The sequence below is a fragment of the Bubalus kerabau genome, chromosome 5, assembly GCF_029407905.1.
Source record: "Bubalus kerabau isolate K-KA32 ecotype Philippines breed swamp buffalo chromosome 5, PCC_UOA_SB_1v2, whole genome shotgun sequence".
Taxonomy (NCBI): domain Eukaryota; kingdom Metazoa; phylum Chordata; class Mammalia; order Artiodactyla; family Bovidae; genus Bubalus; species Bubalus kerabau.
This window is the reverse complement of record NC_073628.1, coordinates 29,129,527-29,156,541: the sequence shown is the minus strand read 5'-3', so window position 1 is coordinate 29,156,541 and position 27,015 is coordinate 29,129,527. Positions and strand designations below refer to the sequence as shown.

The 27,015-nt window shown below is 38.9% G+C and overlaps 1 protein-coding gene and 1 long non-coding RNA gene across 8 annotated transcripts in view; one reads left to right on the top strand and one right to left on the bottom strand.

Moving 5' to 3' along the window:
• Positions 1-27,015, bottom strand: part of NELL1 (neural EGFL like 1) — a 1,034,994-nt gene that overhangs the window by 20,537 nt on the left and 987,442 nt on the right. For both annotated transcript variants that reach the window (XM_055581358.1, XM_055581357.1), the window contains one exon: positions 18,324-18,517. In XM_055581358.1, coding sequence (XP_055437333.1) covers positions 18,324-18,517 — 194 coding nt within the window. The remainder of the gene's footprint in view (positions 1-18,323; positions 18,518-27,015) is intronic.
• The window catches only part of LOC129652598 (uncharacterized), a 100,951-nt gene that overhangs the window by 64,858 nt on the left and 9,078 nt on the right, over positions 1-27,015 (top strand). For 4 of the 6 annotated variants that reach the window (XR_008714603.1, XR_008714602.1, XR_008714601.1 and 1 more), the window contains exon 2: positions 26,423-26,474. This is a non-coding gene — a long non-coding RNA (uncharacterized LOC129652598). Of the gene's footprint in view, positions 1-18,359; positions 18,487-22,473; positions 22,713-26,422; positions 26,475-27,015 lie in introns of all 6 variants that reach the window. The other 2 variants (XR_008714605.1, XR_008714604.1) reach the window with 2 other exon arrangements.

Here is a 27,015-nt window from a genome sequence, read left to right as displayed (position 1 = left end):
TCCCCTATTGTTATTGTGTTACAGTCAATTTATTCATTTATGTTTGTTAACATCTGTCTCATATATATTGAGGTGCTCCAGTGTTGAGTGCGTATATTTTCACAATTGTTCTATCTTCTTGGATTGATTCCTTGATCATTATGTAGTATCCTTCTTTGTGTCTTTTAACAGTCTTATTTTAAAGTCTATTTTGTCTGCTATAAGTATTTCTGCTCCAGCTTTCTTTTTATTTTCATTTGCATGGAATAGCTTTTCCATCCTCTCATATATATGCCACCTTCTTCAACAGTTTTGAGTATTTCCAATAATTATTATCATTTACAACCAATTTAACATTGATGTCATGTCAGACATTGTGCAAACTCTTTTATATGCATTATCACCTTTAATCCTGATAATTCCATGGACTAGAAAATTTTATCACCATTTCTCAAATGAGGTAGCTGAATTAGAGAGCTAAGTATAATTCCTCAGTAATGGTCTGACCAAGACAAAGTGAATTGATATTCATAGTCATCTTGTTTTAAGTACTGTAGTTTTAAAAATGCAGCCTGATTTCAATATTTACTTCCTTTCTTACTTTGGTTATGTCATAGTGTTGACCTATATTGAGATTAATTAAGACCAAACGTCATTAAGTCCTTTCGTGCCTAGTGTGGTTTGTTATTTGGAGGCAAGTGTAAAACTTGGTGTTTATCCAATTGTATTTCACCTTGTTAGATCCATTTCATTTCTCTGGCCTGTCACAATATTTTCTAAATGCTATGTCTGCCATCCACCATAGTTTTCCATCCTTCAGTTTAGTGACATCTGCAAACTTCAATGAACTGCCCTTAAGATCTGCATGTACTTTATGGATAACAATGCTGCATAAGACAGAGCTTGCTGAGATATGTTTATTCCCAGCTAAAGTAGAAATCTTTAAACATTTTATATTATTTTATGGAGAATGGAAAGGAGGTATACTGGCTACATGTATAATAAAGTAACAAGTTAAAAAATGCTTTACCTCAAATGGTATGCATGACTCTATTATTAGGAGAAATAAGAAATCTATGTTCAAAATATTAGGGGATGAGAGATTATATGTATACACATGCACACACACATATATACATATATGTATACATGCATGTCTGTACATGTTCATAGATAGCATGCAAAAGACTCTAGATAGGCAGGTGAATTGGGTCAGGGAATTTGGACAAAGGAGTGTCCAGATATTAGGAAGTTTTCAATAGACCATTCACTTACAGCTCATATACAATGACTGTAACATATTTGGCTTATATAACCATACCCCACATAACTCCCCTACGGATTTAACAGAAGCAAAGAAAAATAGCTGTGACATGAAACCATTTGGTCAACTCAGCTGATCAGACTGTTACCCTCCCCAGCTACAGAAAGACTATCTCAGGAAACACATGCTATTCATGAACAACATTAAACACAGGGATAGATTCTTCTGGAAGCAGGTACTGTTCAACAGGCAGTGAGACCCAATCAGAATGTCAAGTTTCTCTGTGTATGCTGCTTAAAAGAATGAATAAGTGAACAGTCTCCAGAATTAGTACAAAATAACTTCACATCTCATCAATTATGTGAGAATGCCAAATAGGCCCTCTTATACTTTAACATGCTTCAGAACAATAGCTGTGTTCACTCTGGCTTTTCAATTACAGGTTAGCTGTCAAAAATTATTTTCCAATTTTTTTGGGAAATAAGTGGCATATATCACTTTATAAATTTGAGTTACAGCATAATGGTGTTTGACATGATATTTTGTGAAAGGATTACCACAGTTGCTTCCACTAACATCAATTTCCTCATATAAATAAGAAAAAAAAGTAAAAACATAAAGAGGTGAACAGTTCTTTTAGATGTCAACTACTAGGATTTACTTTCTTGATAAGTTTCCTTTATATTAGACATTAATGTTAACTATAGTACATATTGTAACATATTGTACATTACACCCCCAGCACTCACTTATCTTAGAGAAGTTTGTGCCTTTTGACCACCTTCTTTCAATCCCCTTAGCATCCACCTTCCACTTCTACAAGTCTGATCTTTTTCTATGTTTTCATTTATTTGTTTGGGCTTTCTTGATACCACCTCTACCTGAAACCATACAGTATTTGCCTTTCTCTGTCTGATTCATTTTACTTACCATAATGCCATTAAGGTCCATCCATCATATTGTTGTAAATAGTAGGATTTCTTCATTTTTTTCTGGCTGAATAATATATTGTAACTACATACCACAACTCTTCATCCGTACCACAACTCCTCATCCATTCATCCATTTATGAACACTTAAATTATTTCTATGTCTTAGCTATTGTAAATAACGCTGCTATGAACATCTGGGTAAACTTATCATTTTGAGTTCATGTTTTCATTTCCTTTGGATATACTCCCAGTACTAGAACTTCTGGATCATATGGTGATTTTGTTTTTAATTTTTTGGGGGATTCTCCATGCTGTTTAATAGTGTACAAAGGTTCCATTTCAAGCCAGTATTTATCTCCTGTCCTTTTGATGATAGCCATTTGAACAGGCATGAGGTGATATCTCTTTGTGCTCTTAATGTGTATTTCCCTAATGACTAGTGATGTTAATCTTGGGATGTCCTTGTTGGCCTTTCATATATCTTCTGAGAAATGTCAGGTCCTTTATGCATATTTAGTTGGGTTATTTTTATGCTATTAAGTTGTATGAGTTCTTTATATATCTTAACCCATTGTCAGATAGATGGTTTACAAATTTTTCTCCTGGCCTGTAGGTTATATTTTCATTTTGAGGACTTCTTTTGCTGTTCATAAATTTTTAGCTTGATATAGTCCAAATTGCTTATTTTTGAAATTTTGTTGCTTATGCTTTAGGTATCATATAAAATAAATCATTACCATGACAAGGAACTTTATTCCTATTTTTTCTTCTAAGTGCTTCTTGGTTTAAGGTCTTACATTCAAGTCTTGAATGTATTTTGACTTTTTTGTGAATGATGTAAAATAGTGATGCAGGGTTTTATTTTTACATGTGAATATTCAATTATCCTTGCACTTTTTTTTATGTGAATAGAAAGTATCTCTTCATTGAGGCTTGGAATTATGACATCATCTGTTGCCCCGTGGCTTTATTTTGGGGCCAACTAGGAAAATTGATAAAGAGACAGAAACACAAGGGATTCAGAAGTAATGTTCCCTGAACTCTATGATGAGAACTTCTTTACAAGGGTTTCTCCCCAGATTTTCTCCTTGGAAAACAGCTATGGGTAGACAAATATACATTTACACCAAGTTCAGTTGTGGGGTTTTGGTTTTTTGATCTATACATTAAATAATTTAGAATCAATCAGTCTTTGGTTGTAATACAATGTAAGCAAGTTCACCTTTAATCTTTTTTGGCATCTTGAAAATAGACTGATTGTGTCTACCTGGACCTCAAGGAAAAAATCAGAAGAAACAATAATGAAATCATTAGAGGTTGGCATTTTGCATATATATGTTCATAGGATGTGTGTCCATGATGTACTAGAAAACATCATGCTAGTGCTTGTTTCTTCACAGCCTAGTGTACATCTCAGTGTACAGGCAGGGTAGAGTAGTGTACAGCCCAGTGTACAATCCTTGTACATCCAGTGTACAGTCCAGTGTGCATCTGAGTAGACCAGTGAATATTTAGACACATTGGAGCACATGTGGACACATCTGGTGTACAGTCCAAGGGCACATCCCAGTGTATACTGCAGTGCACAGTCTAAGGTATTGTCCAGTGTAAATCTCATGTACATTTCAGTGTACAGTCCAGTGTCTAGTGTATGTCAGGTGAAGTCCAGTATATGCCCACTGTCTCTGTGCCTGTCTTCTCCATGTTCATAGAATCCTATGAATGGCTCTTACAGTCATTCTTACAATAAATGGCAAAGAACAAATAATAGGTTCAAAGAAGGAAGGATAAAGGGCACAAAATTGAAGTAAACTGAAAATTGGATTGCTTGACACTGAATTCTGGTCAGTGGTATGCCAGTGGGGGTCTTCTGAGATGACATATAAATTTTAGGAGTTTTTTTTTTTCCATTTCTGTACAAACTGCCATTGAAATCTTAATAGGGATCACATTAAAACCAAACGTGCCTTTTGGTAATACTGACATTTAAAAACTATTCTTCCAATTCATGAATATGGAATATGTCTCTTTTATTAGTGTTTTTAATTTCTTATATCAGAGTTTGGCAGATTTCAGTGTAGAGCTCTTTCACCTCCTTAGGTAAATTTATCCCTAAGTATTGTATTGTGTTTTATTCTATTATAAATGCAATTTCTTTTTCAGAATATTCATTGTTAGTATATAGAAGTATGACTGAATTTGGGTTAATTTTTAATCTCACATTTATTGAATTTATTTATTAGATCCAATAAATTTTGGTTGAGTCTTAGGATTTTCTCTATACAAAATCATGTCATTGACAAATGGAGACAATTGTACTTCTCCCTTTCCAGTTTTGATACCTATTACTGTTTCTCCACCCGGACGGCTCTAGCTAGGACTCCATTTACCATACATAACAGTTCAGTTCAGTCACTCAGTTGTGTCCAACCATTTGCAGCCCCATGAATCGCAGCATGCCAGGCCTCCCTGTCCATCACCAACTCCCAGAGTCCACCCAAACCTGTGTCCATGGTGTTGGTGATGCCATCCAGCCATCTCATCCTCTGTCATCCCCTTCTCCTCCTGCCTTCAATCTTTCCCAGCATCAGGGTCTTTTCAAATGAGTCAGCTCTTCGCATCAGGTGGCCAAAGTATTGGAGTTCCAGCTTCAGCATCAGTCCTTCCAATGAACACCCAGGACTGATCTCCTTTAGAATGGACTGGTTGGATCTCCTTGCAGTCCAAGGGACTCTCAAGAGTCTTCTCCAACACCACAGTTCAAAAGCATCAATTCTTCTGCGCTCAGCTGTCTTTATAGACCAACTCTCACATCCATACATGACTACTGGAAAAACCATAGCCTTGACTAGATGGACCTTTGTTGGAAAAGTAATGTCTCTGTTTTTTAATATGCTGTATAGGTTGGTCATAACTTTCCTTCGGAGGAGTAAGCGTCTTTTAATTTCATGGCTGCAGTCACCATCTGTAGTGATTTTGGAGCCCAGAAAAATAAAGTCAGCTACTGTTTCCATTGTTTCCCCATCTATTTGCCAAGAAGTGATGGGGCCAGATGCCATGATCTTCGTTTTCTGAATGTTGAGCTTTAAGCCAACTTTTTCACTCTCCTTTTCACTTTCATCAAGAGGCTCTTTAGTTCTTCTTTACTTTCTGCCTTAAGGGTGGTATCATCTGCATATCTGAGGTTATTGATATTTCTCCCGGCAATCCTGATTCCAGCTTGTGCTTCCTCCAGCCCAGCGTTTCTCATGATGTACTCTGAATATAAGTTAAATAACCAGGGTGACAATATACAGCCTTGACGTACTCCTTTTCCTATTTGGAACCAGTCTGTTGTTCCATGTCCACTTCTAACTGTGGCTTCCTGACCTGCATACAGATTTCTCAAGAGGCAGGTCAGGTGGTCTGGTATTCTGATCTCTTGAAGAATTTTCCAGTTTGTTGTGATCCACACAGTCAAAAGTTTGGCATAGTCAATAAAGCAGAAGTAGATGTTTCTCTGGAACTCTCCTGCTTTTTTGATGATCCAATGGATATTGACAATTTGATCACTTTGAAATAGTTCCTCTGCCTTTTCTAAATCCAGCTTAAACATCTGGAAGTTCACGGTTCATGTACTGTTGAAGCCTGGCTTGGAGAATTTTGAGTATTAATTTGCTAGCATGTGAGATGAGTGCAATTGTGAGGTAGTTTGAGCATTCTTTGGCATTGCCTTTCTTTGGGATTGGAATGAAAACTGACCTTTTCCAGTCCTGTGGCCACTGCAGGGTTTTCCAAATGTGCAGGCATGTTGAGTGCAGCACTTTCACAGCATCATCTTTTAGGATTTGAAATAGCTCAACTGGAATTTCATCACCTCCACTAGCTTTGTTTGTAGTGATGCTTCTTAAGGCACACCTGACTTCACATTCCAGGATGCCCGGCTCTAGGTAAGTGTGAGTGGTCACACCTTCATGATTATCTGGGTCATGAAGATCTTTATATATATATATATATATATATATATATATATATATAGTTCCTCTGAGTATTCTCGCCATGTCTCCTTACTAACTTCTGCTTCGGTTAGGTCCCTCTCATGTCTGTCCTTTATTGTGCCCATCTTTGCATGAAATGTTTCCTTGGTATCTCTATTTTTCTTGATGAGATCTCTAGTCTTTCCCATTCTATTGTTTTCCTCTATTTCTTTGCATTGATTGCTGAGGAAGGCTTTCTTATTTCTCCTTGCTATTCTTTGGAACTCTGCATTCAAATGGGCGGTGGCTATGCTTTGCTGGAGCGGCCATGAAGACATACCCGACATCCCAGGTAAGAGAAACCCAAGTAAGACACTAGGCACTGAGAGAGGGCATCAGAGGGCAGACAGACTGAAACCACAATCACAGACAACTAGGCAATCTGATCACACGGACCACAGCTTGTCTAACTCAATGAAACTAAGCCATGCCTTGTGGGGCCACCCTAGATGGATGGGTCGTAGTGGAGAGGTCTGACAGAATGTGGTCCACTGGAGAAGGGAATGGCAAACCACTTCAGTATTCTTGCCTCGAGAACCCCATGAACAGTATGGAATGGCAAAAAGATAGGGCACTGAAAGATGAACTCCCCGGGTCAGTAGGTGCCCAATATGCTACTGAAGATCAGTAGAGAAATAACTCCAGAAAGAATGAAGGGATGGAGCCAAAGCCAAAGCAATACCCAGTTGTGGGTGGGACTGGTGATACAAGCAAGATTCAATGCTGTAAAGAGCAATATTGCATAGGAACCTGGACTATTAGGTCCATGAATCAAGGCAAATTGGAAGTGGTCAAACAGGAGATGGCAGAGTGAACGACATTCTAGGAATCAGTGAACTAAGATGGACTGGAATGGGTGAATTTAACTCTGATGACAATTATATCTACGACTGTGGGCAAGAATCCCTTAGAAGAAATGGAGTAGCCATCATAGTCAACAAAAGAATCCGAAATGCAGTAATTGGATGCAATCTCAAAAATGACAGAATGATCTCTGATTGATTCCAAGGCAAACCTCTCAATATCACAGTAATCCAAGTAACCCAACCAGTAATGCTGAAGAAGCTGAAGTTGAAAGGTTCTGTGAAGACCTACAAGGCCTTCTAGAACTAAAACCCCCAAAAGATGTCCTTTTCATTATAGGGGACTGGATTGCAAAAGTAGGAAGTAAAGAAACACCTGGAGTAACAGGCAAATTTGGTCTTGAAGTACAGAATGAAGCAGGGCAAAGGCTAATAGAGTTTTACCACGAGAACAAACTGGTCATAGCAAACACCCTCTTCCAACAACACAAGAGAAGACTCTACACATGGACATCACCAGATGGTCAACACCAAAATCAGATTGATTATATTCTTTGCAGCCAAAGATGGAGAAGCTCTATACAGTCAGCCAAAACAAGACTGGGAGCTGACTGTGGCTCAGATCTTGAACTCCTTATTACCAAATTCAGACTGAAATTGAAGAAAGTGGGGAAAACCACTAGACCATTCAGGTATGACCTAAATCAAATCCCTTATGATTATACAGTAGAAGTGACAAATAGATTTAAGGGACTAGATCTGATAGACAGAGTGCCTGATGAACTATGGATGGAGGTTCATGACCATACATGTAGGGAGGGTGAAAATGAGCACCGTTGTCTTGTTGCTGATCTTAGAAGGAAAGCGTCCAACATTTTAACATTGTGAAGTCAGCTGAGGTCTTGTGTCATATGTGGCATTTATTATGTTGAAGCATGGTCCTTTGGTGCCTAAATTGCTGAGTTTTTACATGAAGAGCTGTTGAATTTAGTCAAATGCTTTTCTGCATCTATTGAGATGTTCATATGGGTGTTTTCTTTAATTATATAAACGTGATGTATCACGTTGATTTGCATATGCTGAATCATCTTTGCATCCAAAGGATAATCCCACTTGGTTATGGTGAATGATCACTTTAATATGCTGCTGAATTTTGTTTGCTAGTATTTTATTGAGAATTTTAGCATATATACACATCAAGGAGATAGGCCTATACTTTTCCTTTGTAGTACTGTCCTGTCCTGGTTTTTTAAAAGGAAAATGCTAAACTTGTAAAAAGATTTTGAAAGTGTTTCCTCTTCTTTGTATTTTTGGGGGAAGAGTTTGAGAAGGACTGGTGTTAATTATTCTTTCCTTCTTCATATTTTAGTTTAAATGTAGTTGATTTACAACATTATGTTAATTTCAGGTATGCAACAGATTCAATATTTTGATTATGCTCCATGAAAAGACATTATAAAATACTGCCATTTGCAACAACATGGATGGAGCTAGAGGGTATTATGTAGGCTTAGTGAAATAGGTCAGACAAAATGCTGTTATTAATTGTATATGGAATATAAAAAATAAAAGAAATGAGTATAACAAAACAGACTCACAGACAACAAACCAGTAGTTACCAGTTGGGCAAGGGAAGGGCGGTTGCAACACAGGGGCAGGGGATTAAGAGGTCCATACTACTGTGTATAAAACAATTAAGCAACAAGGATATATTTTACAACACAGGAAAATATATCCATTATTTTGTGATAACTTTAAGTAGGGTGTAATATATAAAAATACTGAATTACTATTCTACAACTGAAACTAACACAATATTTTATTTCAGTAAAATAAGACACAACGCAACAACTCACATTTTCCCCTATGGATTCTCCACTACTAAATGTTTCTAGAAACAAGAATTTCACCACATGGGAAAATATTTGTTATTATTAACTGATAAAAAAAAATGAACAAAAGCAAGGGAAAAAAGAAACACAAAAACGTAACCTTAGGGCTTGCACAGCCAACTCCTGACATCAGAAAACATCCTAGACAGGAAGGTATTGATAATAGTGCTGGTTAAGTTCTGAGAGCAAACTAAAGCATTTTTATGAGTAGACTGCAAGATTCTAGAAATCTAACTCTACTCTAGCCCCAGGCACAGGCTGACTCACCAGTGGTCTTCATTATCAGAATGAGTGCTATGCTGAGAACTGTAGGGCTTTATTGTTAGCTCTTTGCACAGTGGGTTAGTCTCTCCTTACTTGAAGGAAATGTAAGAATCTTTTAGTTTCCCTACTATGGCCACCTTCCTCAGCTTTTGAGTGAAGGCTTATATGAGACCAGATCAAATGGCCAGTATTCCAGACAATTTCAAGGCAAGAGTCTTCAACATTTTGCCCAAGTTCTTTGTTGCCATAACTATTGGGCCCTGCCTTTAATATGACATTGTGGGTGATGGCTTATGAACATGCATTTCCCAAACCATCCTTCTAATTCCCAGAAAAACTCCAGTTCGGGTTTTGTGCAGTATTGCACTTAGTTTCAGGATGAATGCTTTTTTTTTTTTTAATTCACCTTCCTTTTTAATTAAACAAAATAACAAGAAAAACAAAAAACCTTCTGAACAAAGCACAGAAATGAAGTCTGGCCTTTAAAGCTTTTCTCTTTCTCCTGCTGGATTTTCCAACTACAAATGACCGTAGTCTAACTGACCGGTCTGATCACATGGACCACAGCCTTGTTTAACTTAATGAAACTATGACCACTCCAATGTAGGGAACTCAAGACAGATGGGTCATGGTGGAGAGTTCTGACAAAATGTGGTTCACTGGAGAAGGGAACAGCAAGCCACTTCAGTATTCTTGCCATGAGAAACCCATGAACAGTATGGAAAGGCAAAAAGATAGGACACTGAAAGATGAACTCTCCAGGTCACTAGTGCCCTATATGCTACTAGAGAAGAGTGGAGAACTAACTCCAGAAAAAATGAAGAGATGGCGCCAAAGCAAAAAAAAAAAAAACCACCCAGTTGTGGATGTGACTGGTGATGGAAGCAAGGTCCAATGCTGTAAAGAGCAATATTGCATAGGAACCTGGAATGTTAGGTCCATGAATCAAGGCAAATTGGAAGTGGTCCAACAGGAGATGGCAAGAGTGAACATCAACATTTTAGGAATCGGTGAACTAAGATGGAGTGGAATGGGTGAATGTAATTCAGATAACCATTATATCTACGACTGTGGGCAAGAATCCCTTTGAAGAAATGGAGTAGCCCTCATAGTCAAGAAAAAGAGTCTGAAATGCAGTACTTGGTTGTAACTCAAAAACAACAGAATGATCTCTGATTGATTCCAAGGCAAACTACTCAGTATCACAGTAATCCAACTCTATGTCTCGACCAATAATGCTGAAGAAGCTGAACGGTTCTATGATGAAGACCTACAAGACTTTCTAGAATTAACGCCAAAAAAAGATGTCCTCCTCATTATAGGGGACTGGAATGCAAAAGTAGGATGTCAAGAAACACCTGAAGTAACAGGCAAATTTGGTCTTGAAGTACAGAATGAAGCAGGGCAAAGGCTAATAGAGTTTTATCAAGAGAACAAACGGGTCATAGCAAACACCCTCTTCCAACAACACAAGAGATGACTCTACACACGGACATCACCAGATGGTCAACACCGAAATCAGATTGATTATATTCTTTGCAGCCAAAGATGGAGAAGCTCTATACAGTCAGCAAAAGCAAGACCGGGAGCTAACTGTGGCTCAGATCATGAACTCCTTATTGCCAAATTCAGACTGAAATTGAAGAAAGTGGGGAAAACCACTAGACCATTCAGGTATGACCTAAATCAAATCCCTTATGATTATACAGTGGAAGTGAGAAACAGATTCAAAGAATTACATCTGATAGAGTGCCTGAAGAACTATGGACAGAGGTTCGTGACATTATAAAGGAGGCAGTGATCAAGACCATCCCCCAAAAAAAGAAATGCAAAAAGGCTAAATAGTTGTCTGAGGAGGCCTTAAAAATAGCTGTGAAAAGAAGAGAGGTGAAAGGCAAAGGAGAAAAGGAAAGATATACCCATTTGAATGAAGAGTTCCAAAGAATCACAAGGAGAGATAAGAAAGCCTTCCTCAGTGATCAATGCAAAGAAATGGAGGAAAACAATAGAATAGGAAAGACTAGAGATCTCTTTAAGAAAATAAGAGAAACCAAGGGCACTTTTCATGCAAAGATGGGCACAATAAAGGACAGAAATGGTATGGACCTAACAGAAGCAGAAGATATTAAGAAGAGGTGGCAAGAAGACACAGAAGAACTATACAAAAAAGATCTTTATGACCCCGATAACAAGGATGTCACCTAAAGCCAGACATCCTGGAATGTGAAGTCAAGTGGGCCTTAGAAAGCATCACTATGAACAAAGCTAGTGGAGGTGATGGAATTCCAGTTGAGCTATTTCAAATCCTGAAAGATGATGCTGTGAAAGTGCTGCACTCAATATGCCAGCACATTTGGAAAACCCAGCAGTGGCCTCAGGACTGGAAAAGGTCAGTTTTCATTCCAATCGCAAGGAAAGTCAATGCCAAAGAATGCTCAAACTACCTCACAATTGCACTCATCTCACACGCTAGCAAATTAATGCTCAAAATTCTCCAAGCCAGGCTTCAACAGTACATGAACCATGAACTTCCAGATGTTCAAGCTGGATTTAGAAAAGGCAGAGGAACCATTTCAAAGAGATCAAATTGTCAATATCTGCTGGATAATTAAAAAAGCAGGAGAGTTCCAGAAAAACATCTACTTCTGCTTTATTGACTATGCCAAAACTTTTGACTGTGTGGATCACAACAAACTGTGGAAAATTCTGAAAGAGATGGGAATAGCAGACCACCTGACCTGCCTCCTGAGAAATTTGTATGTAGGTCAAGAAGCAACAGTTAGAATTGGACATGGAATAAAAGACTGGTTGCAAATCGGGAAAGGAATACATCAAGGCTGTATGTTGTCACCCTGTGTATTTAACTTATATGCAGAGTACATCATGAGAAATGCCAGGCTGGATGAAGCGCAAGCTGGATTCAAGATTACCACAAGAAATATCAATAACCTCAGATATGCAGATGACACCACCCTTATGGCAGAAAGTGAAGAGGAACTAAAAAGCCTCTTGATAAAAGTGAAAGAGGAGAGTGAAAAAGTTGGCTTAAAGCTCAACATTCAGAAAATGAAGGTCATGGCATCCAGTCCCATCGCTTCATGGGAAATAGATGGGGAAACAGTGGAAACAGTGTCAGACTTTATTTTGGGGGGCTCCAAAATCACTGCAGATGGTGACTGCAGCCAGGGTTCAGGATGGGGAACACATGTATACCTGTGGTGGATTCATTTTGATATTTGGCAAAACTAATACAATTATGTAAAGTTTAAAAATAAAATAAAATTTAAAAATAAAAATAAAAAAATAAAAGATGCTTCCTCCTTGGAAGGAAAGTTATGACCAACTTAGATAGCATATTCAAAAGCAGAGACAGTACTTTGCCAACAAAGGTTCGTCTAGTCAAGGCTATGGTTTTTCCTGTGGTCATGTATGGATGTGAGAGTTGGACTGTGAAGAAGGCTGAGGGCTGAAGAATTGATGCTTTTGAACTGTGGTGTTGGAGAAGACTCTTGAGAGTCCCTTGGACTGCAAGGAGATCCAGCCAGTCCATCCTCTAGGAAATCAGTGCTGAGTATTCATTGGTAGGACTGATGATGAAGCTGAAACTCCAATACTTTAGCCACCTGCTGTGAAGGACTGACTCACTGGCAAAGGCACTGATGCTGGGAAACATGCAGGAGGAGGAGAAGGGGATGGCAGAGGATGAGATGGTTGGATTCATCACCAACTCAATGGACATGCGTTTGAGTAATCTCAAGGAGTCGGTAATGGACAGGGATGTCTGGCATTTTGCAGTCCATGGGGTCGCAAAGAGTCAGACACGACTGAGCGACTGAACTGAACTAATGACAATAGTAGTAGTAGGTAATGGTGTGGGTATGGGAGTAACTGTAAATCCTGTCTCTAACTTGTCATTGACACCTCAATTCTTGTTATCCAGGAAAATCTGCAGCTAAGTTTCCAACCACCACTCTGAAGTTTCTTTTTCACCTATATTATAAGGACACACATTGCCACAGTGGCTGAGGGACATATTTGACCAGGACCATCATTCTACCTCGGAGAAGGCAATGACACCCCACTCCAGTACCCTTGCCTGGAAAATCACATGGATGGAGGAGCCTGGTGGGCTGCAGTCCATGGGGTTGCTAAGAGTCGGACACGACTGAGTGACTTCACTTTCACTTTTCACTTTCATGCATTGGAGAAGGAAATGGCAACCCACTCCAGTGTTCTTGCCTGGAGAATCCCAGGGATGGGGGAGCCTGGTGGGCTGCCGTCTATGGGGTCGCACAGAGTTGGACATGACTGAAGTGACTTAGCATAGCATAGCATATCATTTTACCTCTGTATTACTTACCCTGTGATCTTACCTCTCTATTGCTCTTTCAGGTTCTCACCTTTAGTTTTCCAAATCTTTACTTTAGTCTAAGTAGTATCGCTGCATTTAGTTTTGATCTCCCCAGTCTGTCCATCATGCTATTAATCAGACTATGATTAATAGCAGCCATGCTGCTGCTGCTGCTGCTAAGTAGCTTCAGTCGTGTCCAACTCTGTGTGACCCCAGAGACTGCAGCCCACCAGGCTCCCCCGTCCCTGGGATTCTCCAGGCAAGAACACTGGAGTGGGTTGTCATTTCCTTCTCCAACAAATGAAAGTGAAAAGTGAAAGTGAAGTCACTCAGTCGTGTCCGACTCTGAGCGACCCCATGGACTGCAGCCTACCGGGCTCCTCTGTCCATGGGATTTTCCAGGTAAGAGTACTGGAGTGGGGTGCCATCTCCTTCTCTGATGATTAGGCAATAGCTAGTCCTAAATGAAAACAATCTCTCGTGATCCTCAGCTGCTCACAGGATAAAGTCTAAATTCCAAAGCTTGACTCCATCCCCATCCTTTATCTCCAGGCTCATCACCTCTTATAACCTTCCCACACTCTTCTTTTGCTCCTGATAGTTGAATCTCATCATTCACTTTATATTTCCTTTAATATATATTGTTATGCTTCTGCTTCTTTGTTCTTGCTTTTCCTTCTGTTCAGAATTTACTTTCCCCAGATCTCTACTTGGATAAATTTCTCATCCTTTAAGAATGTATTCAAAGGTCACCTATTCTGTGAAGTCATTCCCTATTCCTTTCTTCATTCTCCCAGAATAGAGCATACTTCTTCATCTTACGTTCCCACAACAAATAAATTGTTCATGACTCTACTGTAGCGTGACAGGTGGTTAATTGTGTATCCATTTCCTCATTCATCTCCATTATTATCAATATAAATGTAACCATTCATAGTAAAATGCTACATTTTCTGGAAACTAATAAACTTGAGACCTCTCTATCTTTCCACATACCATAGATAGAAAATAAAAGGTATCTCCATAAGGTCCATGACAAATTTATGAAAGGAAAAGCCACAAACGGGTATCTATGAAAAGAAATTGGGCTATAACTTAAGATTTAGGGATGAAGCCTAAAGAGAGAGCCATTTTTCATTCTGGGTTTCTGTGATCTGGAGGAACATGCGTCCCCCAAATTAGGCAATTATTCTGTGCCTAATCAACTTAGTGGTCTTAAGGTGCCCACAAGCATTGTTACTGTCAAGGAGGTACATTTCACTTAAATGGACCCCACGTCCATTTGTGCTAGCCCAGGTTTATCACTGAACTCCATTCAGCTGTGGATATGTGCCAAGGCCTCTTTTTCAATTGACATGAAACATTAGCTAACCCGATGTACTGATTCTCAAGGATGAAAGAACTCTAACCTTGCTTCTTTCAACAGTATGCCTTGACTTGTGGTTGGCTTTTGTGATTCTGCTTGTGTGATTTGTTTTTATTTGAATTGGAAACATCCAGAGCATGATTAAAAAGCCCGCATTTCATAACTTAACCTTGATTTTACTTCTTAGCCTCTGAGATGATGCCATAATAATAGTTCAGTTACATGCTTAAGTACTGGAAATATTTCTTATCACATCAGAATAGAATACTTACAACTGAAAATAGTGGAAACAAAGGGGATTACAAATAAGTTCATTTTTTGAAGATGATCTACAGAATTTGATGCAGGCTTCTTGGTTCAGCTCCTAAAGCCAAATCTCCTTTTATTCTACAACCTCTTGCAAGCTGTGCTATTCACAAGTAATTTTTCTTTTTTAAAAGACTTATGAAACTAACTCTGCTCAGTACTTTATTCATAAAGGAGGGATAATGGAGACACATTATATTAACAAAATAAGATGACAGGGTTTGTTACTTTCCTGTGGCAATGTCAGTCTAATTCCTAAAAGTCATCAGAGATACTTTAGGAGTCAGAGCAGCATAAATCAACTCAGTCTGTTGGATTATTAACACAGCCAATAAATGAGGTTTTGGAAATTTTTTAATGATTGGTAAGTGCCCTGCTTTATCATAGACTTTAATAAAACAACTGAAAAATAACTTTTGGTTTCATATTGGTCAAGATTCAACTCAAATCCCTTGCCTGTTCTAGAATCAGGGACATGGACGTGAACGTGAAGTCGCTCAGTCGTGTCCAACTCTTTGCGAACCCATGGACTGTAGCCTACCAGGCTCCTCTGTCCATGGGATTTTCCAGGCAATAGTACTGGAAGGACACAGAAAGCTTTAAAAATAGAATGGGGCCAGGTTGTGGCCTCCACAAAGGTTTGGTAAAGTAATATTTTTTAGAATAGAATTAGTAAAGGAATTCATTTTGCTGTCTGAATGGAGACCTAATTGCCAACCTCTCCCATAAACCTTTATCAGCCACTCGAACCCACAATCTTTTCTCTCAAAAACTTTTGCTCTGAGTCAGTGCCACATGCTTAAATATTGTACTTAATAACCTGAAGACTGCTTGAGGGAATGTCCTTACATAGTCATTAAAATAGTGGTGAGTTGAGCACTGAGCTCAATCCAGTTGGGTTGACTGATTACTTAATTGGTTTTATAAATATCAACAGGTGTCATATATAGAGTTACAGGACATGTAGCAAAATGAGAAAACAAAGATTTGGAGCAAACAAGTAAACTTCAAATCCCAGCTTACAAATTTATATCTTGTGATATTAAGTGCCCATTACTTGCCCTAAAAACTTGGAAACTCAGTTTGTCCTTCAGAGTCATGCTATATTAAAAGGGATGCTGTTTGTAAATTATAGGATGCTTGGACCTAAATGTCCATTGACAGAGGAATGAATAAAAAAGATGTGGTACTTACATACAATGGAGTATGACTCAGCCATTAAAAAGAATGAAATAATGCTATTTGCAGCAACATGAGTGGACCTAGGATTATCATACCAAGTGAAGTAAATCAGACAGAAATATCATATGCTATCCCTTATATGTGGAATCTAAAGAGAAATGATACGTATGAACTTATTTACAAAACAGAAACAGACCCACAGACTTAGAGAATGAACTTGTGGTTACCAGCAGGGAAGGGTCGGGGAAAGGGATATTAGGGAGTTTAGGATCAACATGTACATAATGGTATATTTAAAATAAATAACTGATAATGATGCACTATACAGTACCGGGAACTCTGCTCAGTGTTATGTGGCAGCCTGGATAGGATGGGAGTTTACGGGAGAAGGGATACATGTATGGCTGAGTTGTTTTGCTGCACACCTGAAACTATCAGAACATTGTTAATCAGCTATACTCCAATATAAAATAAAAAGCTGAAAAAAAGATTACAGATTTTGATTAAAATAAATAATTTTAATGTGCTGCTGCTGCTGCTAAGTCACTTCAGTCATGTCCGACTCTGTGCAACCCCATAGACAGCAGCCCACCAGGCTCCCCCATCCCTGGGATAATCCAGGCAAGAACACTGGAGTGGGTTGCCATTGCCTTCTCCATTTAATGTGCTAGGAAAAAAGAAAAACATAACACACTAAAAGTATTTGTAACCTATTGAACAATACATGACTAATAAAAAAATTACAGGATGCTTGGTATATAGGAGGTGCCTGATGACTGGGAGCAATGGACCTAAATCTAAGTATGGGGAACTAGGTTCATATACACTGGAGAAGGAAATGAAAACCCACTCCAGTATTCTTGCTGGGAAAAATCCCATGGACAGAGGAGCCTGGTAGACTACAGTCCATGGGCTGTCAAAGAGTTGGACATGACCTAGCTACTAAGCAACAACAACAAAGTTGTTTCTATACAAGGAAGAATGGCAGTTATGGAGCAATGATCTAAATAGTTAGTAATACAGCTTTCCTAAATATGTGCCTCCAGGTCTGGAGCTGTGACAGACTTGAAGGCAGATGAATGAACTGGGTGACTTTTCAAGGTTCATTTCTACTCTGTTTCCAGGGAGCACACTGAGTTCATCAGGAGACCAGCTCTCTACAAGGCTTCTAAGCAAGTAACTTACAGTTCCCATGCCCATAAAGCCAAAGAGTAAACAGTCTCATCCAAACAGACATAAAAATACAACGTAAGAGCTACAGAAAACGTAATATCAAAGGAAACTGAATAGGCGAGATCAACAAAAGAAAGCACAAGGGAATCAAACACTTTAATAGGCCCATTTTGCAAAGCATAAAGCAAAACTAGTCAATGACAGAATTTTATTTTCATAAGCATTAAACTCACTTCCAAACAACTTAATGTAAGGAATTATCCAGCACCAAGCACAACAAAAAGACATCATTTACCAGACAGCCTCGTACTATCATCATCCTGTGTTCGCAATGTGTCAGAGGTTCACCTGTCTCTGGCCACTACAAGACTCTGAGCCTTGCTTTTCTGGATGATGTCACCAGAAGAGTGAGGAAGTTCATGCAGGTGATCATTTCAGGGAAAGAGAAGGTTTAATCAGCAAGACTGTAAAAGTAGGAGATGATGGCTCATTAAAGCTCTCACCCAACCAACCTTAAAGGCACTGCCGGCTCTCAGTAGGGGGACTCACTGGCTTCTCTGCTCTGCTCCCCCTGTGTTCAGCAGTCTCTTTGCAACCCCGACACCTCACCTCATTCCCAGCAAGTCTGCCTGCCACCCAGCATCATCATTAGCTGTAGTGGGGATTAGAACGGAATCCTTTTCAGGAACCATAGGTGACCTGTGAATCAACAACTGGGTGGAAACAGATGGGGAGGGAGAGCAGAGGGGGAAGGAAAGAACAGTGACAGTTTCCACTGCACCACACCAGCCTCACCTTGCAGGAACAGACGGAACACCTGTCTTCTTTCAGAGTCCACACCTGCCCGTTTCGCTTCAGCCCTCCTTCATGGGGGCAGTCACCGGAGCAGGAGGGCCCGGACGGACAGAGGCAGTCAAAGCCCCCTGCCAGGTTGATGCAGGCAGAATCATTCCAACAGGTATGGGTTCTTAAGGCACATTCATCAATGTCTGCAAGAGAGAAAGCAGGGAGCTTTAGACTCTAGCCAAGATGATTATTAGAAAGTCGTAATCCCTGACTGTAGCACTAGTTAACATCAGTGAGTGTTTGCTTTGTGTCAAGTACTGTGCCAAGCTGTTCGCATGCCTTATCTCCTATACTCTGCAAAGTAGCTCTGTGAAGGACAATCTTTCTTATCTCCAGTTGGGAAATGATGGAGCTGAGGCTCCTGTAAGTTAAATAGCATGCCCACTGTCATATAGCTAATAAGTGAGTCCCAGTCTGGGACTCAAACCCATAGCTGTCAGACTCTAATTACTAAATTATTCAGTAGCAACCCTGAACTGGTTTTAGGAGATCCTCAAGAACTATACCATCCAGAGGCAATAAATACTGCTAATTCATTAACAGTGTGGAGACACCCCATTGAGATCTGGGTCGTTTAGAAAAGTTGTGAATAGATGAGCCACTGAGTAGGAACAAGTGAGCAACGAGGGCAATCCTGAGCCAATTAGACTGCCCCCAGATCCTGGGGCCAACATTGAAAGAAAAGGAAATAATTCTTAAAGGATGCCTTGCCTAATCAAAAACTCACCTCCTTAATGACTAGCAGCAATTTTGCTCACACAAGAAAACATCTTGAGGCTACAGTTGAGGTATGGCATGAATTCTGATGAAAGATACCATATATTTTGCTGTTTTTCATTGACAGTCAAATATGGATGAAAAACAAATCCAGTAGCCCTCCTTGACATTCAGAGCTCTGGTGACCTTAGCATCCCAAACAGATAGCTATACATCCCTTGTTGGAGTCCTTTTCCTGAACCTATTCCTTCACAAACCAGCAAATTCCATCTTTGAATAACTCTTTCAGAAATGTCTTCATTAAATGGAAATAAAATATATTATTTAGTAACTCCTACTTAGGTACAAGTTCTGAAATCACTCAAGGAAAGTCTGCTTGATTTTTCTTATGACAGTCTTTAAAGTATTTGTATTTGAAAACATTAGCCATTTGTCTATCAGGCCATTTGTCTTCTCCATTGATTAATCTACTGCCAAGCCCTTCAAATATCTTTCAGGTGACAATGTTGATTTCAACATATTTTAACCAAAAGTCTGCTCTGCACCAGGGTTTTTTGCACACTGGTTCTATAAATGTTGACAGTGACTTAAAGACACTGTCCTCATGAAAGTGATGTGGAGGAACACAGCAGTATATAAAAACTGGCGGTAGGCTACTAATTGGTAGGCTTGACTCCTACCGTAGGTGAGAATAACAGTATAAATTAACTAACTCCTCACACTAAAATCCATCTTAATTGTTGGCATTTTTTAAAGAATTATGGAACTAAGCTGCACACAAAAAAGTAATTATAAGTGGCATTTCCCCCTTAAGTACTCAAAGTAAAAATGTGCTCAGAGACATAAAATCAATTTTACTGCTATTATATGTGTGAGTGTGTATGTGTGTCTATATATATCTCAAAGTTTTTCAGAGTTCTTTTTCACAAGTCATGTCATATAATTGGAGGGTGGAAATAGTTATTTTCAGCCTACAAAAGAAGAACTAAGTTACAGAGATGGCTAAGTGGTCACACAGCTGGTATCTCTTAGAGCAAAGACTGCGTTGGGTCTTACAACAGGTATACTACAGCTCTTTCCACTAAACTGTGCCAACTCAATTCCTAAAGTCTTCTTTAAGCATACTAGAATAGTCTGTGGTTTTATCTACTTTCAACTAACTTCCCCTCTAGACATTGCAATTCTTTTTCAAGGATAAAATCTTGTATGGTTCCTTTTCAGCATTTTTAGTTGAAATTCAGAGAATATGGTATAATTAGTTTGCTAGAATTTTAAAACTATAGTGACTTTAATAACAATCAGAAACAATGACCTATCTTCCCTTATTGACTATATGCACTATATTGGTATAAAACTTGGCTTTATAGCCACAGTACAAAGTGGAAGATGTTAGGGAATTCCAATACTATTTCTAGAAACTAGTTCATTATAAGATTTATTTTTTTATCTTTGTTCTACCAATTGTAGCCTCAGTCAAAACACTGACTTAATGAATAATTATTCCTCCTTTGACATTTGTGGAAATGATCCTAAATTATGCTGTCTAGATTCCAAGTCAACTACATCAGACCTTAATTACTTCTTCATTACTCCTGGGTAACACATATGACCCAATGGTGCCGCTGCCTAGAAGCCTCTCTCATCTTCCTAGTCTTTTTCCTCTAATTCTTCCCAACAAAAAGTAGCAATAAATGCAGGAGTCGGGTCACACATGTTTGAAACCAAACTCTTCCAATTAATTGGTGATTATGTACCAGTCATTTTGTACATTACACTGTGCATCCTTGGCCACATTATTTACTCTTTCTGACCTTCAATTATCAACTGTCTAAAACCATATCCACCTACTCTATAGTCTTTTGAAGGTAAAAACATATATAACATAATAAGTACTTAAAAATATTTGTTTATTTAATGAAGATAAATGATTAAGAACAACTTCAAGCCCTACCTCCTCAGTTAAGTATCTTCCAATATCATTACAGTTTAGAGTGATTATTCATCCTCTCTGAACACTCATTGCAATGATAGTTAGTAGTACACGGTTTACTGTTTAGATATATGCTATCTTAGAACAATACTAAAGTGATATTTTTTGCATTATTCTCACTCCTATATTTTTGCTGAAAGAAACAAAACAGTGTCTTATACTTCTCTCATCACATTTATAATCTGGTTTGTAAGTCTGGAGATATAGATAGAGAGTAAACTGATGATAGCTAGCTAGCTCATCACTTATATAATCATAAAAATAAAACTCAGGTTTCTTTGAACTCAATTCTGATTTTCATATATCTCATCAGGACTATTGCATTAGCCTCCTAGCTGGTCTATACTGACTCCAGCTACTTTTCACTCTAATTCAGTGATTTTTAGATTGTGGGCAAAACATAAATATTTGGAGAGCTTTTAAAAAGTACTGATGTTTTCTAGTGGTGGCTCAGCACTAGAAATGGGCTTAATTGATGTAATTTAGGATCTAGACATCTGGGCTCTGTTCAGCCAGAGGAGAATCATTGCTCTAAATACCTCTACAGGGTAGGGGTGTTGTATTACAAAGCAAACCTGTTCATGTCATTCCTTTGCCACATCTCCGTGGATCTCTGATGCTTCTAATAGAACATTCAGTCTCCTAGCACACACATAAGCCTTGATTTGGCACTTCAGTTGTCACCTTCTGTCCCTTCCCCTTTCTCTTCAAAAGCAATGGGTGACCCACAAACAGGCCATGATGTTTCCTCTGCCTGTGCCTTGGAACATGCCTTTTCTAATTATGGGATCCCTTCTCTGCCCCTCCTTATCTCTGTTTCTTAGCGTACATGGAATGGGTGGGGTGTAAATTAATTGAAAAGGTAATATTTTCCCTTTCCTGTGTGCTATCTTTACTCCCATGCATTCTTCAAAATCAAGATCAAGCATCACCATCCCTCATTCTGCAAGACAGTCACTACTGGTATTTTAGTTTCTCTGTACCTTGCTCCGGAGAAGGCAATGGCACCCCACTCCAGTACTCTTGCCTGGAAAATCCCATGGACTGAGGAGCCTGGTGAGCTGCAGTCCATGGGGTCGCAAAGAGTCGGACACGACTGAGTGACTTCACTTTCTCTTTTCACTTTCCTGCATTGGAGAAGGAAATGGCAACCCACTCCAGTGTTCTTGCCTGGAGAATCCCAGGGATGGTGGAGCCTGGTGGGCTGCCATCTATGGGGTTGCACAGAGTCGGACACGACTGACGTGACTTAGCAGCAGCAGCAGCAGTACCTTGCTCTGTATCCTTGCACTCATCTCTTGGGAGTTATATGTTTAATATATCCATGGCTCCATAGGTAGATGGTGAGCTCATTGAGGGCAAGAACTAAATCTTTTTCCTTTTTTTTATTAGGAAATGCAAAAGAATATACTTTGGATGTGCAATGTATTTATTTAACTTCCAGGCAAGAATACTGGAGTGGGTTGCCATTTCCTCCTCCAGGGGATCTTTCCAACACAGGGATTGAATTTGCATCTCCTACATTGGCAGTCGAATTCTTTACCACTGCACCACCTGGGAAGTCCATTTAACTTACCTAAATTCAGGAATTTTACAGACCAATACGACTATAAAAGACTGCTTCGCCAAAGGTTAGTGTTTGAGGTGTTCAATAAGCGTGAGGCATAACCACAACCCTTCTCTTCAGGGAATGCATCTTATTGTTGACTTTTCATCTGGGAAAGCTCTTGGGTCGAGTTCAAAATACAATAATACAGAAAGCAGTAACCACACTGAAATAGGAAAGCCACCTTTCCTCTTCCCTCCATATCCCAGTTTCCTGTCAAATGCTTAAGGGAACAATGGCAGAGAAAGACCCATCAACAAATCACCCCAGGAACTGTCTGGAAGATTAATTTCAACAGATCTACAATGGCAACAAAAGGATCTTTAACTTATGGTCTCCTCAAAAATACTCTCTAAATTGGCAATTAATCCCCGGCTAGAACATGCTTTTTTAACATTTGGTTATTTTGCATTTAAGAAAGTTACAAACATATTGGCAGTGTTTTCCTCTCATAAATTAAGAAACCTGAGCAAAAAGATGAACACACCTAGGGCTTAACAATAAAAGCAGGGTGCCAAACCTGGATTTGCTTTCACTGCTCCAGAATGAAAGGATTTCACAGTTGAATATAGGACCATATTGCCTACAGAGTTCCATGTAATTGCTTTACTTATGACACAGAAATCTAATTCTGCTTCCATGCAATTTAACAGATTTATGGAAAGCCAGATGTTAGCAATTATGGAAACTGACATTATTCATATTCTTGGTAATACAGACCTGTTTGCTCTGCACAAAGCCAACTTAATCTATTATACATATCCCAAGGCATCCAGAGGAAAGAGGCACCCTATTTACATATTGCAACTGTTGTTCTCTGCTGAGCAAACACAAAGACAGTCACCCATGATACTTACCCAAATCATCAGACAGGCCTCCAATGACAAAGAGGCAATGAAACGAAAATCAGGCAAAATATTCCATACACAAATCTATAATCATTAAAATGTACTTGTGTTTTTTTTCTCATTCTAAGTAATGTCTGTCTGCGGTTTCCTTTTGTTTCTCCCTGTAAATTCATTATTTAAAATGCTCCAAGCTGAAACTCCAATACTTTGGCCACCTGATGCAAAGAGCTGACTCATTTGAAAAGACCCTGATGCTGGGAAAGATTGAGGGCAGGAGGAGAAGGGGACAACAGAGGATGAGATGGTTGGATGGCATCACTGACTCGATGGACATGGGTTTGGGTGGACTCTGGGAGTTGGTGATGGACAGGGAGGCCTGAAGTGCTGCGGTTCATGGGATTGCAAAGAGTCGAACATAACTGAGCAACTGAACTGAACTGAACTGAATGCTAGTATGAGAACATTTTCAATAAAATCCCATGGCTAAGCTTACATTAGAGCTAATTTTCCTGCACTGACAGTTTCACAATTTCTGAAAGTTGTTATTATTGTACTCAATTTTGCTTTAAAAAATCTAGTTATGCCTAGACAGTCTGCTTTGTTCTTTAATTTGAAGTTCTTATGTTACTTGCACTTGAAAAAAAAAAAAAAACTATTCAGAGACGTTTATATCAGTAGCAATCAAACCAATACTAAACTAGCCCCAAACAATTTTCCTAGCTTTCCAAAAAAAAAAAAAAAAAAAGGCTCTGTGGAAGTTTTAATAGTATAAGAACTATAATGGTACCTGCTTTAGGAGCTGAAACTTCTAGAAGTTGATTTCAGAGATCAAGGGAAATATTTTTTTCCAATGGTTTGGTAGCATTAAGTCAGAGGAATGACCTTTGTCATTACCCTGTCTTCTTCCTTGAATAACTTCTGCAACACATTTTGACTTACTTTCAAACTCCAAACAGGTGATGTGTCAGAAAACAAAATTTAACCTGGGGTTTGAATATCCAGCTGAGTGTTCTGACTTGGAAATCGTTACCAGACATTAGCAGTTTGGAAATGAGAACAGAGCTTGAGGGCTTATTAGTGATAGACAAGATAGAGCGCAGAAGCCTCTCCCAGAGCTCAAGCAGCATTGCTTCTCTTGCAGTGGCAGAGAGAACACTACAGGGGAAAATGTAAACACTGCACATCAGCAAAATAAGGAAAGAAAACTGAGGAAATCTGAGGTCTGAGATGGCTTGCAAAATATAAGGCTAATGAGATTTAAGCATAGGAAGTTTCAGGCCCAGACAAGGGAAGTGACTGCCATGTTCGGTGTGTGCCAGTCACATCATACTTTGAAAACATGTTCCCCATAGAGCTCAGAATATTAAGAGTGGCACTGACATACTCGGGACACATCAGAAGAGATAACACAAGCATAGCAATGGGCTCAAACTCATCTCAATTGAATGAAACATGAGGTGTTCATCCTGAAATGTAAAGACAGAAAGAAGATATCGTTGAGCTACAATTTTGCCTATTTGAGATGCTATCGTGTGTCTCTTAAGAAGTTCCGATGTCCCTCCAGGGTTAACTCTTCAATCTTTATAGTTCCAGTCTCTAACTTTTCTTGAGATGGGGAAAAAATAAACTGTCACTGTGGTATTTTTTATTGCTCAGTGTGTAATTGCGTTATTCTCTAATTAGGCTCCCTCTTTTCCTTTAACTGAGCTGACTCTATGAGGAGAAGAAAAGAACATCTTGTGATGACTCACTCTTTTAAATCCAGGTCTTGTTCCTGGTGTTTACAACCAGCAGCAAGCTTCCATGTGACCCTCTTCAAAGCCTAAACCTGAAGGTTCCCACGACCATTAGTTTGCAAAAGCATTGCTCTTTACTTAAATATTGTTATTGATGATTTTAATTTGAGCTCTCTCCTGATCCTTGTGGGATATGATGTTGCCTTATTCATCCTCTTACCTCTTCATTCATCCAATCACTAATAATCAGTCGTTAATCATTCAAATAATTACACATATTCGTTGAGCGTCTTCTCCATCCTAGATGCAGTATTAGAGACTGGGGATAAAATGGGCAAAGGATACAGACATAGGTCTGTAAGTATAAACCTTGTAGTCTTTTCCCAGTTTTAAAGTTATTACCATTTTCCAAAGTTCCATCTCTGGTCTTTGGTTCTCTTTCTCCTCAGTGGAAGCAGTATAAGATATCAATTTAAAGCTTAAGTGTTGAAATTCTGCATCAGTGCGTGCAAGTTAACATGAGCTGTTGTTCCCAGTTTGCCTGGGACTGGGAGTGGATGGTGTCTCTGAGATAGGTGACTTTTGGTGATAAAACTGGGAAAGTTCTAGGCAAACGGGGACACATAAGCCAACTGCACCCCACTCCCATCCCTACAATTTATTTACCCAACACCTGGAAAATTTATTTAACATCTCTGAGCCTTGGTCTCATAATTTGAAAAGTGTGGGTAAAAAAATACACCCTGGGATAACTGGTAATTTGAGTAAGAAGGTAATGCAATGCTTACCATTTAGTAATTGTTCAGAAATGACTAGCTGCTATTGTTCTTGTTTGTATTATTTTTTTTTTTCTCTCCTGGAGTTTATCTCATGGATTCCACTAGCCTAATAAACCTGAGCTCTTCCTATGTAGCCAGCTCACAAAGTCATCTGTTTACTGAGGGATTTCTACTTGAATTCTGAACTCTCACATATATTCTCATGGATTTGATCACTACTTTAGCCAGCCAAAGCCAGAAATGCTAGCACTCCAAGTTCTTTCTGAGCCCTAATCAAAAATGTGTTGTATTAGGTGACTAATATCAAAAGAATATATTTTTCTGACACTCTATAAACTCCCATGGTTACTGACTACATTTTATTTTTTACAGAGTGTACAAATTTGGGTGTTCTACTGCATATGAAGAAAACAGTTCCTTCTAGGTAGGAAAACGAGTGGAATACAAGCAGAGTAACCTTCTAAATTAACCAAAGTAGCCTGCTTTCTGCCATGAACAAATCACGCTTCTTTAGTGATTACATCTGTTTAAAATCAATACAATTCTGACCAGTGGAGAGAATAAATAAAAAATCTATAACTATTGAAATACTTACTAACCAAAGAGAATTTTACTGTAATGAGAGGCTACAGTATTGATGCTGACAACCCTAGATTTATGTTTTTACACATCTGCTTCTAGGTGGGAGGGAGGGTTGTGCTAGAGCGGCATTTGATGCCAGCAGTAGAAAAGTGATGTTTTTACAGATTACTAAAACGCCTAACACTGGTCTGTATACATTCTATTGTTATATTCATTGTGTGGCTTAATCTCCTTAACAAAAGTTCACCCTCAACCGAAAAGAATAAACTGCATGCCCTTGACTTTGCTGTTACCTGTATGTCCTTTATGTTACCTTGTATGATTAGCTGGGAACATACTTTTCTATCTTCCTTATTCATTCAGGAGTAATATTCTGGTCTTAC